This window comes from Limulus polyphemus, unplaced genomic scaffold (assembly GCF_000517525.1).
Source record: "Limulus polyphemus unplaced genomic scaffold, Limulus_polyphemus-2.1.2 Scaffold404, whole genome shotgun sequence".
In the NCBI taxonomy this organism is placed as follows: domain Eukaryota; kingdom Metazoa; phylum Arthropoda; class Merostomata; order Xiphosura; family Limulidae; genus Limulus; species Limulus polyphemus.
The window spans coordinates 329,044-346,673 of record NW_013666014.1 but is presented as its reverse complement, the minus strand read 5'-3'; the positions used below and the strand labels follow the sequence as shown (position 1 = coordinate 346,673).

Sequence of the window (17,630 nt, the reverse complement as noted above, 5' to 3'; positions counted from 1 at the left end):
ATATTTCATTTTATAAATACCATGTAATTGTAAGTATGTATAAACATATATCAGTGAAGGTATGACGTAAACATACAGTATTTTTCATACATAAACTTTTGTTTTTATGATAAAGCAAAAGCATACAGTCTAACATTAATTTAACAGTTTATTAAGGCTAATAATTTGCTTTTTAAAACTGTCTGGTGTAAGCTGCTTCTGCTTTATTATTTTTTAACTTGTAATTTTCTTATGCAGTAGCGATTAAAGCCAAATTTAAATATATTAAAATTTTAACTTTTAATTTTCTTATTCAATAGTGATTAAAACCAAATTCCTTTATTAAACTTATCTGCTTGTATTAGCTATAATTTTACTTATATAAATTTCGAATTTTTGTTATAAACGTCTTCATTGTAATTTGCAATTTTTTTTCAAACTTGACGTAACGGGCTTAAAGTTCTAAGCTGTCATCTTATATGACCTTCTCAGTAGCTGTCATTAACACCCTTACGAGTTTAAATGTGTTTATTTTATTAAATATACATTATTGAACATTATATGAACTCTCCCTTTTAAGGAGACATATATTAAAGTAAACATGTATATTTCCTGGAGATATGGAAGTACATCTAAGTAAATTATTTGCATTTCCAGGATACTGCTTAACGTGATAACGCTAACCCAATTTGAGGCATATGACGCATGCGCAGTATGAACTTCAATAAACTTGTTATTCAGATTAGTCCTGCTCCGTGGCCACACTAAATAGCAGATTTTCTCAGTTGCTGTAATATCTTCAAAATAGTTTGAGTATTAATGTGTTGAAGTTAAAATTAAAAAATAGAAATGGAATTCTTCCAAAATGATGGCCAGTAAGTTATATTTCTAATTTGTTTGTTTATGATTGTATAATTATCATCTTGACTGGTAGAGTTCCAATTGCACAACGTTTGAAAGAAAGCTATTCTAACACTCACGCGAGTTGTCTTAGTTTGGAAGTATCTATGTAAATATAATAGTACTGTCTATTGTATGTCCATGTAACTACTTCGAAGGGTGTTGATGGATCTTCACCAAAATGGGTCTGGAGTTTCATTGGGTCCATGGGGAGGTACATACAAATTTTCAGTTTTGCATTTTGCACCACTATTTCACCTCCTGTTGATGTATCTTCACCAAATTTGGCATGAAGGTTTGTTGGGTCCACGGGAAGACACATGCAAATTTTCAGTTTTGCGGTTTTTATGGGCGTTTTTGCGTTCTTTACAATTACATATAAGGGAAGCATCTTTTCATGTCCTAAGATAACTTTTCATTAATCATGAATTTACATAACTTCCGTCCAGAGTACGGGTACTCCAGCTCGTTATACAGAAAGTAATACAAAACACATTTTTAATTGCCGTGCTGCTCTTTTTTTTTACTTGGTTTTGAAGTCATTGTGCAGTTTAAGTTTTTTCATATACACAATGTGTCTTCATAATTACGAACTTTACAGAAATTGTATGTTCTGTTGTGTTCTTCAACCGCCTTACAATTCTGTTTTTATTTATATGATTATAATTATAGTTTCCATTGTTTTTGAAGGATTTATATTAGCCATTCCAACATTTACTTTTTTTTTGAAAAGTTTTTCTTTGAAGAACTTGTAACATTTCGCCACAATTTAAAACACCCCAATGAAAGAATAGACCATTCCAAGCTTTTACTTGTTGTTAAACGGATGTTTAAACAACTCTATTTATTCAACTCTATTTATGTACAAGTTGCCCAATGTCGGCTAGCAATACGAAGGGGAGATATAAGAAGACATAAATGGGCGTATGGTTATTGGTGTTTATGGACTCTCGGTTAACCGTAGATCTTTGATGATGTTGATTGGTTTGCACGCAAAAATTGTAAAGTTTAAAAACAATAGTTTTCCTTTAGTAGTATTTTGAGTAGTCTACTCAATTGTTTGTTGTGTGATGGGTTAAAGTCAGTATTTGATCGAGTAAACTTAGATGTATCATTCAATACAAATGCAGTTAATATCTAAATATAAATTGTTGAATGTTGCTTTAAATACTAGAACCTTCTCTACCACTAAAACCAGTGATCAAAAATTCGTACTTGTTATAAAAATATTCTGCCTTACTGTAAAAGCTGTAACCAATAAGATGTTTGTATTATTGTAAGTATGTATCAAATATTGGCTTCCAGGAATGTGAGACAAACCTTTATTATTTAATCGTTTTCATGCATTCACTCATTTTATGTTTCAATATATTTGGTTGTTTTTATTAATTTGTACGTGATGAATATTGCAACTACGTTTCTGTGCGCTGTTTAATTTAAGGTATTTCCTTTTAAAGCTAGGTCAACAGCCAAGAAAAAAAAATAATAGCTATCTCATCATTCATGTGATGACCAACCCTCACGAACAGCCCATGATATTTGTACATCTATATATATACAATGTTTACAAATCACGATTTTTATTTATTTAACAATATCTAAAATAATAAATGTGTTTAATTTGACTGTACTGTCTTATTAATATATAAGACAGATAAAGTATAAATTTTGACTTAAGGAAAACGCGATTCAGTATGCCCTGAACGTTAACAAGGATGACTCTGCCCTTTAAACTCACATCTGTTTCCTTCATTTTTTTGCAAGATACATCTAAGTCCCCCGGTGGGACTGCGGTAAGTTCATTGACTTACAATTCTAAAAGCCGCAGTGGACACAACAGATAGCCCAATGTGCCTTTGCTCTAAAAACAAACAAACAAACAAAACAGACAATCCTTCATTTCTATATATTTTTCTCACAGTTTTCCATGTCGCAGAGCATTCGGTGTCTTCCTAGAACAACTTCGTTGCAAAACATCGGATATTACGTTAGTGTCCGGAATACATGATTGTCACTTCCCGTTAAACTGATCTCACCCTTGTCATGCTTCTCGTCTGTTTGATTTTAAGCGCAAAGCTGAACAATTGGCAACCTCGATTATTATGTTATAAGCCTTCGATATTACCGTTGAAACACGGAGGCGTAATGTTTCTTTATTATGTTTACGCAAAACAGGCCCTCTTGGGACGTATTAGTCTCACCGTAAACCAAATAACTGTTGAAATCATTAACATGATGCATAGTAGACATATGACAGTCTGAACATTCAGATTTCTTTTTAAGGATGTGAGGTCACAACTATTTTGTTCTTTATTTTTTTGGTTTTGTCTTAATTTAGTAAAATTAAATTAACATTATCATGTTTTGGTTTATAGCTCATCAGTAATCGTATTTTGTACCTCGGATTAAGAATGAAGTCAAAAACCTATTTTCTAAAACAAAGCATCAGGAGTTGAGCTAGACTACAAGAAATAGAGAAAATATATATAAATATAACAGTACTGCCTATTGTATGTCCATGTAACTACTTCGCAGGATGTGAATGGATCTTCACCAAAATTTGGCATGAATATTTGTTGGAGAGATACAAATTTTCAGTTTTGCGGCTTTTATGAGCGTTTTGTACCAGTACTTCGCTCCCTGTTGATGGATCTTCACCAAATTTGGTATGAAGGTTTGCTGGGTCTATGCAGAGACACACATGCAAATTTGCGGTTGCACATTTTGTATTTTGCAGTTTTTATTAGAGTTTTTGCGTTTTTTACAATTACATATAAAGGAAGCAACTTTTCACGTCCTAAGGTAACCTTTCATTAATCATGAATTTACATAACCTCCGTCCAGGGATCGGGTACTCCAGCTAGTCTATATAAATACTATATAAGTACTGTCTGTTGTCAGTTGTATATCCCTGTAACTACTTCGCAGGGTGTGGATGGATCTTCATCAAACTTGGTTTGGCGATTTATTAGGTACATACAAATTTTATTACTCCATTGTGATGTTTTTATGGGCGTTTTTGCGTTTTTTACCACTACTTCGCACCCTGTATATGGATCTTCACCAATTTAGTTTGGCGGTTTATTGGGTCCATAGAAAGATACATACACATTTTCAGTTTTGCGTTTTGTGTTTTTTTATGGGCGTTTTTTCGTTTTTTATCACTACTTCACCTTCTGTTGATGAATCTTCACCAAATCTGACATGGAAGTTTGTTGGGTCCATGTGTAGATACAAGCAAATTTGCGAGTTCACATTTTGTGTTTTGCAGTTTTATGGGCGTTTTTAACATATAAGTGAAGCAGCTTATCCTAAGATAACCTTTATTTACACAACTTCCGTTTAAGCGGCGGGTACTCCAGCTTGTATTTAATAACTGAAGTATGTCATTTGCAGAACTAGTATCATATATCCTTATTCTTGCAGTAAAATATCAAAATAAAATTAATTGAACTTTAATATATATATAAACTTTACTCTTATTAGCTAAAGATGCAATTATATTTACAATATTTGAATAACATATAACATCGAGTTTATTGAAAAAGGAATGAGTATACACACACAACGTTTAGCTGAAGTTAATGATAATAATGAATTAACCTTTGTAAAACGTTGTGTTACTGTTTTCTTTTTTCAACGAACTCGATGTTATATGTCATTTTAAAATTGTAGTTATTCTGTGATCTCATGTTATATTATCTCGTACTAACGATGCTTTTATTATCACAAGCATAAATTTAAAAGACAATAGTGCGAAGGTGAACTAATCTATCCTATTGGTATTGTATTTTGTATTTATGGCAAAATAATTAAAGGTATATGTTGTCGTTTCTAATTTCGAACTACTGATCAGAGGTAGTGCAGCACGCCTATCACTCACCATCCATGCTAAGGAATTAACTACCCCTCTTATAACGCACACACAGCTTAAAGTACACAGAATATTTTGTGGTATCGCACGGTGTCAAACCCAGCTCGCCAGCTCCGCTAATGTTTCGACTTGGCTTTGTATATTATTAAACACAAAAATACACAATGGACTATCTGTGATATGCCCACCGCGGGTATCGAAATTCGATTTTAGCGTTATAATCCCTCAGACTTGCTGCTGAGCCACAGGAAGGCGAAACAATGGCGTGATGCTGTTTTGGCGAAAAACTACACAATAGGCTATCTGCGCTCTGTACACCGTAGGGAATCCAACCCTGTATTTCATCATTCCAAGTCCGTTAGCTTATCACTAACCCAACAGGGAACATTCGACTTGGCACAGTGTATTTAAGTAGAGGGAGAGGAGGAAAGATCCTGTATTATTGGAAAATAACAATATTAGAAGGTCGTAGCAGTTAAATAATGGTTAAATGACTTGGCACAGTGTATTTAAGTAGAGGGACAGGAGGATAGATCCTGTATTATTGGAAAATAACAATATTAGAAGGTCGTAGCAGTTAAATAATGGTTAAATGACTTGGCACAGTGTACTTAAGTAGAGGGAAAGGAGGAAAGATCCTGTATTATTGGAAAATAACAATATTAGAAGGTCGTAGCAGTTAAATAATGGTTAAATGACTTGGCACAGTGTATTTAAGTAGAGGGAGAGGAGGAAAGATCCTGTATTATTGAAAAATAACAATATTAGAAGGTCGTAGCAGTTAAATAATGGTGTGCCCCTAAAGGGGTAAAGGTATGTATTTTAGCAATTTTCGATCTATTTGGAAAACAAAAATATGCATCACAAACCAGAAGATCTCACAAAATGTTAACAAATTTAAGTTGTTATTCAATAAAAATGCAATATTAAGAAAGTCAAATGTCTTTAGTACTTATTCATTCTATAGGATTTTAGCTATGTGTAAAAAAGTTATGAAACGAGTTATCTCACAAGTAAAAGTAATTGCCTTATGATTTCATAACAATCTTTCTCAATAGTACAAATTAGTTGAGACATTCAATACTCAGATTTCAAACCCACAAATTATCAGAAACAAAAACTTCATATTCATACTGAACCACAAACGATATTGGTTATTTGATGGAACTTAAGTTATATTTGATATAGTATTGAATATATCTATTGTTGACATTTTACACACAAATTATCATTGTAATGGCGTGGCTTAGCCTGGTGGTTAGGACACTAATTCGCAGTCTGTTGGTTGCGAGTTCGAATCCTATCACTGATCATGCTCTCTCTTTCAGCCATGAGGGCGTTATAATATGATGGTCAATCCCATTTTTGATTGGTAAAGTGTAGCCTAAGAGTTGGTGGTAGATGGTGTTGATTACTTGCCTTCCTTCTAGTCTATCACTATACAATTAGGAACGGTTAGTACTAGTCCCTGGAACCGATTTGTTAAGTAGCAATCGTCGGTCGGAACTTATATAAGTAGAAAATAATCCAAATCGAAAAACAACAACAAAACTCAGACGAGTTCAACTGTGCCAGTTGATTTTTTTTACAACTGAGTCGAACGAATTTTCTGTTAAAAATTTAACTTTATGAAACAGAGAGCACAAAATAATAAAAATAATCATGAAACACCACTACTGGCATCTTCAAGAGCCACTCCATCAATGATGGATCGTGCGCGTAACTGCTAATACACGGTGGCGCCAGTATCGATGCGAGCCCAGCACTGGGCCAGCATGTTTCACAATTCAGTATTTGGTCAGTCAACAAGCCTGATTGAGTGGTACAAGAGTTTCACTTGTTTTCCTTATATTTATTTTACGCAACTCCACTGCAGTGAATGAGAAATGTGAAAATTGGAATCTTAACATGATTAAGACGGAATTTAAATGTAGTGTAGCTAAAACTACTGACAAGAAAACTGATTTGATCGACAGGTAAACAAAATAAATATGAGCGATAATACAATGTCTGGCTATTGTTTTGTTACATGAAAATAAGCATGGTTTCAATATGTTGGTAAGAGCCTTGTTCTAAATTGTTGAATAAAACAATATCATTGTAGCTACTGAATGAAAATATTGCTCACATTTGAATATGTGTATTTGGCAATGTCGCTGACATTTTTGGGTCTATGACTAGGCTATTTTGTAGTAAACCAATGTGAATATGCTTAGATATTCTTTAGGCCTAACGTTATAGACAATGGCTAACGTTAAAGTTAAAGGGTCCATACTGATGTTAATAATTTTATTCTACAATATATATGTTTTTTTGAAAAGGCTATGATTAGATCTATGTAAGCAATATGCGTTTCTTTTGACATACTGGAAGCATATGAGAAAAACTAACTTTGGCCAGGTTGATGAAACCTGTGAGGTTTTCAAGATGCAATTACCCCAAATGAAAATATACAAAGACCAGAATACTGGAACTATTTTTTTATATTAACATTTGATATTGTTCATACTAGGCCCATAATGTGAGAGCATATTTAGCCTCAATTTTTCTGTAAGTTGTCCTGTCTAAAAATTCACTCACACCATCATCAAAGCTATAGATGAAACAGACTGATAATTTGGTTTAAAAATTATAAAGTGAATAATATTTTAGTAAGCAATTATTTATAGATCTATATATTGTTATTGAGAAATTTCATTAATTATTCTGGTTGTTGCTCAGTCCATAATTGTTTTATAATTTCAGTAACTTTGTATTTATTGCCGTTTGACAAAGCGTTAGGAAGAAATAACACACTGTGCAATTCAAACTTTTTGCGTTATATGCGATAGGTTCAACAAGATGACAGTACATTTATAGAGGAAATTTCGTGTAGAAATTAACAGAAGTGTGTTTTACAATATGGATTTTAAAATTGACATTTATGGCAACATTAGAAAAGCACATAGAGAATGTGCAGTCGGAAATGGCACTAATGATCATTGAACACATATTTGTGCCTGCGACTTCGTTTGGTGCATTTCTTTAAGAAAGGTGAATTAAAAAACTGACCAATATTGCACAGAGAAGCAAAAAACTTTACTGGATCACCAATTAAAACGGGTCAGCTAGCCTTCAGAAAGAATGTGGATAGTATCAATTTGAAGTACGATCCTCGAGAGTCTAGATTCAGGAAACAAATGGGGTGTAATGATGTTGTGAGAAATTTGGCTGTCGATTTTTCACACAAGACACCTAATATGACAGTTATACACAACTATCAATCCATTTGCAATCTGTAATGATCATGAATACTGCTCTGACAGCACACTGGAATACCTCTTGAAACATCTCAGAGTGACCCAAATAAATGTGGAAGAATGCCAACAATTATAATGTAACATAAGCGGACAAGCCAACAACCAGTTGGGGGAAAACAGAGAGACTTAAAAGATTACAAACATCTAACTTTGGCAGAATTTGTAAGGCTACTGATGAGACAAATATGGATGCCTTGCAAAATGATGCATGTTTACAAATAAAGTAACATCTGCGTCAATGAGGCATGGGTGCACTTATTAAAGTATTTCAATAAAGCAATACGAGAAGCTAATGGGCAATATTGTGAAAGAGTGTGAGATGAGTGTAACCTGAATATCCAAATTTACCATTCACTGGGATTATTAAGGTGCAAAAATTAATTGCACAACAAAAAACATCCAAAAATAATCTCACTTGCTAGCACAAATGCTATAGCATTTAGAGGTTCAGTGAGTGTTTTATATGTTTTGGCTAGTCCAATTAGTCTTTCTATATATGTGCTCTTTTACTGGCTACTTTCCTGTCTTGTGCAAGTGTCTTAGCACTGAATTGGCTGCCCTTTTTCAAAAAGAAGGAATATTGACCGTAACATCTATTGGAGCAAACAAGTCTTGGACGTTGAAGCCTTTGGCACAGCTTTCTCAGACACTTTGTTTGATCAGTTGATCCACCATATGCATCAAGGACATGTGTAACCTAGTCTTCTGGACTTGCTCTCACGATAACGTTTGCTTTGTTTCTATTTTTGTAGACAGAAAAGGTGGCTTGTTGAGTTTGGGGACATATGGGTTTTTGTATGGGGCATTCCATTCTATCCAAATGATTCTTGTTGCAAGAAACATTTTTCCAAAGCCTCAGGCATGGAGTATGATACCAGGTCCTTAGTCAGCCAAATATCTAGTTCTTTTCATTGGTGGTGCATAAAAGTTACCCATGTGATGGAAATATAAGCAACTGAAATCTCCGAAATTTCAAACATCAATGCCAGGTCAAAATTGGATTTATGGTCCCGTAACTTCATTAATGTAAAACATAATTGGTTTTGAACAGACTCTAGTTGGCTATTACACCATCGGTAGTTCAGATGGTAGGCTGCTGGTCCAAATATATCAAGCACAAATTTAAACTTGTCATATGTTTCCAGACCTGTAAGGTGATATATAGCACTGTTGTTGTTGTACATAAATCTTTCCACTAACATGGAGGTAGTATGGGGTGTTTGAGTTGCTGTTGACATGGATGGCAATTCTTTACCTGTGCATTTATTTTCCTCAGATTCAGCCACTTCTATCTCTATAGATACCTCATTGCCAAACTCGGGTGCATCAACTACTGACTGATTGAACCGTTTTATCCTTTTCAGTGCTCACTTAGTTATTCTCGTGGACTGTGGTGTGATTGTCTTGGACCAGCTGAACACACTTGATTTTACTTGTCCTCTTTGAGGTGTTGTTATAGTTTGCTTTAAGCATGAAGCTACACAAAGGGCTATCTGTGCTCTGCCCACTACCGGTATCGAAACCCGGTTTCTAGCGTTGTAAGTCCGCAGACATACCGCTGTGCCACTGAGGGAGCTCTTTGAGATGAAGTTCCTAACAACAAAATAAATAAAAAAAACTTTTATAATATTTACTGTCAATAACTTTCCAGGCCTATTATAGATTTTAACATGTCGAGCAAGTATTAATGAAATATTAGTCTCTATTCAGTATCATGCATTATATAAGCCTAGTCATAGGCCTATAAAAATTATTTTGTAGACTAAGTTTAGCTAAATGGGGCGTGGTGGATAGTGTATTTTGAAAATAAAATTTCAAAACTTGACTCAACAAAAAAGGTTATCAAATGGGAATAATTTTAATCAAATTTCTACATGAAAAGCAGAATTATTGAATACTTTATTAAACATAGGCCTATCATAGATAGTTTCAGATACTTAGATGTCAACCACAAAGTGTTCATGACAAACAACAGCACCTTTCTTTGGTTTCTAGCGGTCCCATATGAACGCATGAAGCCACTTTCTAGACAATTCCGGATTTAGAGGCTACAAATTACCACCTCTCTTAAAATATCCAGACACGCAACAACTCGTTTGAAGCATTTTTGAAATATTATATTTATGAAGCAAACAGAAATCATGATAACACGTCGAGACAAAGAATATGAAGAATATGAACATCCGGGTATCTGACTATAGACAAGGACCACATCGCTACTGGCCCCCTCTACTGGTATAATTAGCATGGACCCTCATCATAACAATTAGCCAAAAGGACTATCAGTTTATCTTCAGAATGCATCACTTGCAACCTACTTGCTGTCATACAATCAAACGAGTACAACGCAATTTTCGCTTAAAGCAATAGGCCAATCTAACGGATTTAACCTTAGTCACCACTTTGTGTATAGTAGGTCTGTGGCTTCAAAACCTAAATAATTTCGTACTGCGCCTACTAAAGAACATAACTTAGTATATACAAGTACTGGGCTGTCAATTAAAGAACTAGGAAGGCAGTGTAATAAACTATTTATTAGGTTATGCAAGCTTAGGTCTGATTCTCATGGCAATTGCAAGGCAGCGTAGTGGAGCTATTTCAGACAACTTTACTACTGGAACCCAAAAACACAAGTGCCTGTACAGGCTAATATTTCAACTAGATTTGAACTGATGAGGCCTAGTACCAGTATTCAGTAGCATCACCAGTAATTATAGTATTTCTGCAGGAACATTCTCAATCCTCTTCTTCAAGGATAGAGTTTCTGGTGTGTTGTGTGCTTCAAAAGTGCTAAGTAACGTGATGAAGATGATGGTCATGGCGACGTCTCATTTCACTTGAATGACCATTTGAAAAATATGTATAACATAAAGAGCACTTCTAGCACGCCACAAATTAATGTAGGTAGATCTTGGCCTAAGGCGTGTTGGTTTTATTTGTTAATTTTGTTTGTCTATGTTACAGATGGTAGGAATAGTAGATCTAGTAGGCCTACTATCTTAACCAGATCTAAACCTAATGTTGCAGTTCTGTAAAGTTTTTACTACGTTTATATATTCTATATTAATATAAATCTACTCGGCCCCGCTGGAACACGTTTAACTCCTCAGCTAGATGTAGGCATATACCAGAGCAATTATTACATGTACATCATATACTTAACAATGAATTAACCATGGTTTAACATAAGGACTGCATAATACATAAACTACTGCTAATGAATATGTAAGCCTACAAGTGATATTCATATTGTTACGACAGCGGGGGTCACGTGACGCTAGTGACACCTCATATTCTCGAAGGTTCGTGAATCCTCGATTGTTTACTAGATTAAGTTTGAATGCTCCTATCTTGTTTTAGTGGTGTATCACTGCAATCAGTGTTTTTTCTTAGTGTTATTTTAGTTTTAATTTGTTATTTTCAATAAATATTTGATAAATTATCTCGTGGTAATACACTTTTCAAGTTACCAGTACTATACTAGTATGTAAGGTTACACACATTTATAAAGAATCACATAAAAATGATAAAACCTACTATGCATATTCACGTTGCAGTGCGACCTATAAGATATTGCTGCTGTATGCAGCCTGCCTACACAGACATAAACGTAATTTAAGACAAAAAATATTCACTGTAATATTCACTTAGGGTTATTTTACTTTATTTCTGTGATTTCTTTCTGCAACTCACAATTGTATGGCCAGGTGGTTAGAGCGCTCGACTTGCAATCTGAGGGTCGCGGGTTCGAATCCCCGTCCCACCAAACATGCTCGCCCTTTTAGCCGTGGGGCGTTATAATGTGACGGTCAAGCCCACTATTCGTTGGTAAAAGAGTAACCCAAGAGTTGGTGGTGGGTGATGATGACTAGCTGCCTTCCCTCTAGTCTTACACTGCTAAATTATGGACGGCTAGCGCAGATAGCCCTCGTGTAGCTTTGCGCGAAATTCAAAACAAACAAACACAAATTTTCTCCAGCAAAAACACAGAGGACCTGTGCGAGGATTTCTTGATTTGGTTTGTTGTTGACATGAGCCTTTTCATGACAGTTATGATTCAGTTACTTCTTTGAAAAGGATTTTACATCATTGCAGCTTCCTTGAGAAGGTGTCCTTAGGAAAAATACCTTGACAAAGCATATCAAGAAATAAAATTCAACAACTAAAACAACTATAATATTGTTGTTTGATAGTTGGAGTGACAAATATACTGGTACACATCACTTATATCAAAGTGTTTGTTATGTTAGCAGTACTGGAGCACTCGTGTTATTACACTGTTAGTAAAAACCATTCCCTCAATATTCCGAAGGCATGGTCGATTATCTGAGATCAGAATTTTTCACTAATATTGAGAAATTTTATGCCATTCATGATGGGGCACAGCAGTAAAAAAAACAAGTAAAATTATGAAGTTCCAGTGGAACCACAGCAGCGCACGTGCATTGCATTTGCTGCTTGTAACTGATGGCATGTCAAAAGTATCCGACTTGAAGGAACTTTTGAAAAAGTGCCAGAAGGTTGTTCATGCTCTTTATTATAACGGCCATTTGTTGCAGAAAGAAGTTCAGAATCGAACTGATCCTGTAGTGCTTGTTCAACTTTCAAAACAAGGAAATGAGAGAATAAAGGAAAACCTAATGGCTAAAGTTGAAGCTGATTTTTCACTGGAGGTAGAAGAGCCTATTGAGCAAAATGTTACTGAAGACTACCAAGCATACATACCATATATTGCAAAAAAGACGTCGCTTACAGCAGGAAATACCCTTGCTGGAACTCTGTTTATGCAATGGTTCAATGTATATTACACTTGAAGAGAAAGTGAACAGTGTTCTGAAACGAATTGGGTCTGCTAACTTATGCTTCTCTACCTTTGAACTGGAATGCATGACACAACTATGTAAATTTGTAAAACATTTTCAACAGTTTAATGACCTCGGGAACAACGAAGCTGCCATATTGTCATACTTTACGCTCATAACATCAGACATTAAAAACGCTTATGATGTGGATTCAGACGGTTATGAGGGCATTAAATCTCTAGAAAAAATATTCTTCATAGCTGGACAACCACTTCCCTTTGAGTGATGAACTGAAACTATCTTCCTTTTTTGATGTTAATACGAAGGGCTGTTTTACTGGTACCCTAAAAGTTTGTTTGTTTGCAGTTAAGCACAAAGCTAAACAATGGGCTATCTGTGTTCTGCCCACCACGGGTATCGAAGCCGGTTCGCAAATACCGCTGAGCCACGTGGGGGGGGGGGGGGCGTTCCCTGAATAAGAAAACAGACACGATAACTAGGTTGTTATAGAAACAGAGAAACAAGTAACCAATTCTCCATCTGAAGATCATCAGCTCGCAGCTGGGGATTGCACAGTTGCATCAACGACGGCTTTATGTTGCAGTTCTGACAGTTTTTAGTATGATGGCTTAAGAAGAAAAAGAAAATTATTAGCAGAGTTAATAGCTCCAGCAGTCACAGACCAAGATAATAAAAGAGACACAACTCACATTTGAAATACATTCTTACTTGACTTATATTCTTTCTCCAGAAGAATAAGGAACTAGCTTGCTCTACTGTAAAAAAAAATGTGGCAGTTCACCATTTGCAGGTGATGCTAGGGGAATCTTGTCATGGAATGCATCGTCTGTGCCAGGTAAGGCCGTTTTCCAGCACTGGTTTCATGGTTAACAGCATGAGATCATCCATGTCTCCGAGAAAGTTGAACAAACTTCTTTTCATTTATAACAATTACAGAGTATTTTCTAAAATGTAAAGTAAAACCATATTTTGAGGGAGCGATCATCAATTTTGTTTACGAATAATTGAGAATTTAATCAGTTTAATATTAGGGTATTCTAATTTATATTACATTCACAGTGAAATAAAAATCTGTTGATGCTGTTTGGTATTTGATTATGTTGCTCATCAGTTTCGCATGCACGAATTTTACCAAGTGCAATTCTATAGTTCCTAAAAACTTAATGCTAGCTTTATTTACTGATTTATACCTATAGCAGGCATAAAAACACATATCTTGTAAACGCATGTACACTTTTACCACGCAGTAACCAACCAGTCCCAACTTCTTAATGGAGCTGTCATATCATATGCCTGTTATGGTAGTATTATTTATATTTTTTCATTAACATTTTTTCATTTCTTCCTCTCCACTAGTGACTGCTTTCTATTCCTAAGAACAGAAACCAACTATATATACGCTTGTTGAACATAATATGTCATAATATATATATATATATTATGTTCATCAAGCATAGGGTATCAAAAAAGGTGAAAAATTCAGCTTAGAAAAATTCCACTAGCTAGAGGTGTAAATTTTCATTTAATTTAATAAGTTAGTCGAAATTTAGTGCAGGCGGTCGGAAATAGATTTGTGACTTATTCCGGGGACTAGTTAGCGCTGATAGCCTTCGAGTAGCTTTGCGCGAAATTTAACAATACAAACAATACAACTGTAGTATTTAATATTCGGATTTTCTATTATCAAACTTTTGTTGTGATATACATTGAAGTTTATGAAAAAACAATAACCGAGTATCTATTTTCGATGCAAAAGGACAAGCGTGGTATACACAGTTTCCATTACTAATTGTATTCTGCGCAAAGAGTGCCAACTCAGAATTAAAGCTTGTTTATCATAAGATTAGTTTGACAAATTTTCTTTTGCAAACTTATATGCAGAAATATAGTTGAAAATATTTTCTATTTTTGAATTTCTTATAAAATATCCCAAGCATTCCATTCGGACAAAGATACAAGTTGCATTTAACACGTTGTCAGTGTAATATTACCACGTGCTCTGGAATCTTTTGGATATTACCAGAATAGAATTAATTGCTCATGCGCGAAGTAGAAATAGAACTGTCTGAAAGCGAGATCGTTTAAAAATAATAACTGTTTTACATAATTTCTTTTGAAGCACATTATGACACTTTATGTTTGAAAAGGGCGTTTTTACTAAAATCAAAGTTAGTTGTTCCGGCAGACTAGTTTCAATAATACAGCAGCCATCATCAAGCACTGAGTCAGCTAATACAATTGAGAAATACTTTGTACTACACTGTGTCAAAAACTTCGTTTTTGTATTTTTTCTTTCAATATAAATGTTTTAAAATTTGAAATTGAATGCTTATTTTTCATTCAATAGTAGTGCAGTCACAACCCTCAGCCACACCGTCTGCTTCGCCCTAATAGTACTACATAAATGTAATAATCACCACGAGTGATTTACGAGACGGGATAAAGGAATGAATGTCTTCGTTACGTTATAATACTGAAGCAACAATTTTAGTAGCAAGTTATAAGCGTTAAGTATAGTACCATAGTTCGTTTTTCAAAATACTTACTATGCTGTTAAATTATAAAAGAAACTTTAAAAACTATTGATAAGCGGGTATAGGGCGTGCATGTTCACATACTCGCTCTTCAGGCATGCTGGCATAAAATTTGCCAGAAAATTTCTTCCGGTCAAAAGACAGTTGTTTTCACAATAACTGCATATAGATCTGAAATAAAAATAAAATTATGTAATTTGGTTAATGTCTTTACTGTACATATTATTCCAAAAAACATTGTACATATGACAGCAGAAAGGTTGTGATAGCCTGATAATTACGCTGGTTTTAATATATATATATGTATAACCGTTATGTTTGGCTAAACATGTGAACTTTTTTTAATCTATATAAAACTACTGCAGATCAGGTCATGATGACGATAGAATTGGACATCCGTGGTTTACTATGGGGCGTAAATAAGATTTTCTGATGTTGTTTGACGGCATGAATTTTTCAAATTAGTAACTTGATGATAGGATAAGTAATTGTATTGATTTAGTGCCTTTAAATTGACGTTATTCTTTAAATTCTGTTACGTTTCATAATAACTTGACAATTAAATTAATTCTTATTAAAGTGTTTACCTTATAGCTGTACTTGAAAAAAGAAAATGTGTTACCCATATTGGAAAATCTTTAACTTTTACTCCTCTGATAGTCTCTGCGTATGCTAATTATATTTAGAGGTTTACCCTTATGCATGATAACAGCAGAGTTGTGATAAACTGAGAATTACGATGATTTTAATAGCTCTATTTGTCTAAACATACTAACTTTTTTTTTGTATTGTATGAACAAACTACTGCGAATAAAGTGACCACAGAATTTGACATCCATGGATTACTATTAGCGTAAATCAAATTTTCTGAAGTTGTTTGACGTCATAAGTTTTAAATTGATAACTTATTATAAGTATTTTGCTTTAATGTAAGGAAACAGTAAGTTAATTATTATATCCTCTTATAGATAATTAATTTTCATATAATTTAGATTACATTAACCACATTGTGTAAACTTAATATTGACGACTCCAAGAGAGAATGAATAGAAAATTATCCGCTAAACATGTTTACAAAAATGAAATGTACTAAAACTCTTCAATAGAAACTGATACATAAAATTTCATTAAATTCATTAAGAAAGATAAACATTCTGTATCTGTATAAGTAAGCGTATTTTGATTCAAATTGCATTTACACAAGCCTTTAGTGGTGATGTTTTTGGGGCCGGAGTGGATCAGAGCGCCGAACCTGTACTTTTTTAATAATCAAATGTAATTGTATAATGAACTAAAGTTGTAGATATAGTATTTTTTAACTTATGAAATGTTTATTATAGAGAACTAAATATGGCCATGCAACGTTTTGACCTACTACTCAGGTCATCATCAAGAGAAAAATAACGAAAATTTAACACATTAGAGAACACAAAATTAATGATCTAATCACGTGAAGCGAGAACAACAATAAAATTAACCAACAGTATTATTGACTATTTAAAAACAGTATCTATGGGGGCGAAGAAATAAGATTAAAAACTTTTACTTTTGTTATGTATTGCAATTTCTAATAGCCTAAAACTTAGTTAAATTGTAATTTAGATTTAGTTGTTAAATATGTGCCGATATATATCCAATTTATGATATTTGTCAACAAGATTGATACACACAGTTTTCTTTTTAAATATAAATATGTTTTAATATACAAACAACAATACAATTTACGATAACAATTATTACAAACAATGATTTATATACAAACATTTCCCAAAGTTACAAGCAATATAAAGTCTTCTTTCTAGTCTGGAACTTTCTTGATATATTATCGAGGGTTGACTATGAGCGAGTTTATTTCGAGTTGACGTAGGTATAATTTACTTAACAGGGAGCTAGCTAGCCCTGTACTTCTCGCTGATCACACGCCGATTACAGGTCGAGTTTCCACCGATGACATTAGGTAATGTTTTCGTAAAAGTACTAATGTCGATGTGAATTCCATTGAAGTTAAATGGTTTGTAATGTTCGAAATATCCGAAGTTTCCTGATTAATAAGCGTTAATCACAGTTATAGCTTACGAAGTTTATAGCAGACCGATTACAGCAACCCATTAATAGATACTGTTTTTAGGCGCGTCGCGTTGGTTATATTTATAGGCGTGTGGAGAGTTTCTTGAAAGTTCAGATCATGTAACAATACAAAGCTACACTGGCGTTTACGTAC

General features: G+C 34.1%; 1 protein-coding gene across 1 annotated transcript in view; it reads left to right on the top strand.

The window, feature by feature from the left end:
• The first annotated feature begins 718 nt into the window (after positions 1 to 718).
• The window catches only part of LOC106458013, an 84,549-nt gene continuing 67,637 nt past the window's right edge, over positions 719 to 17,630 (top strand). The window contains exon 1 of the mRNA XM_013917462.2: positions 719 to 854. Coding sequence (XP_013772916.1) covers positions 829 to 854 — 26 coding nt within the window. The 5' untranslated portion in view covers positions 719 to 828. The remainder of the gene's footprint in view (positions 855 to 17,630) is intronic.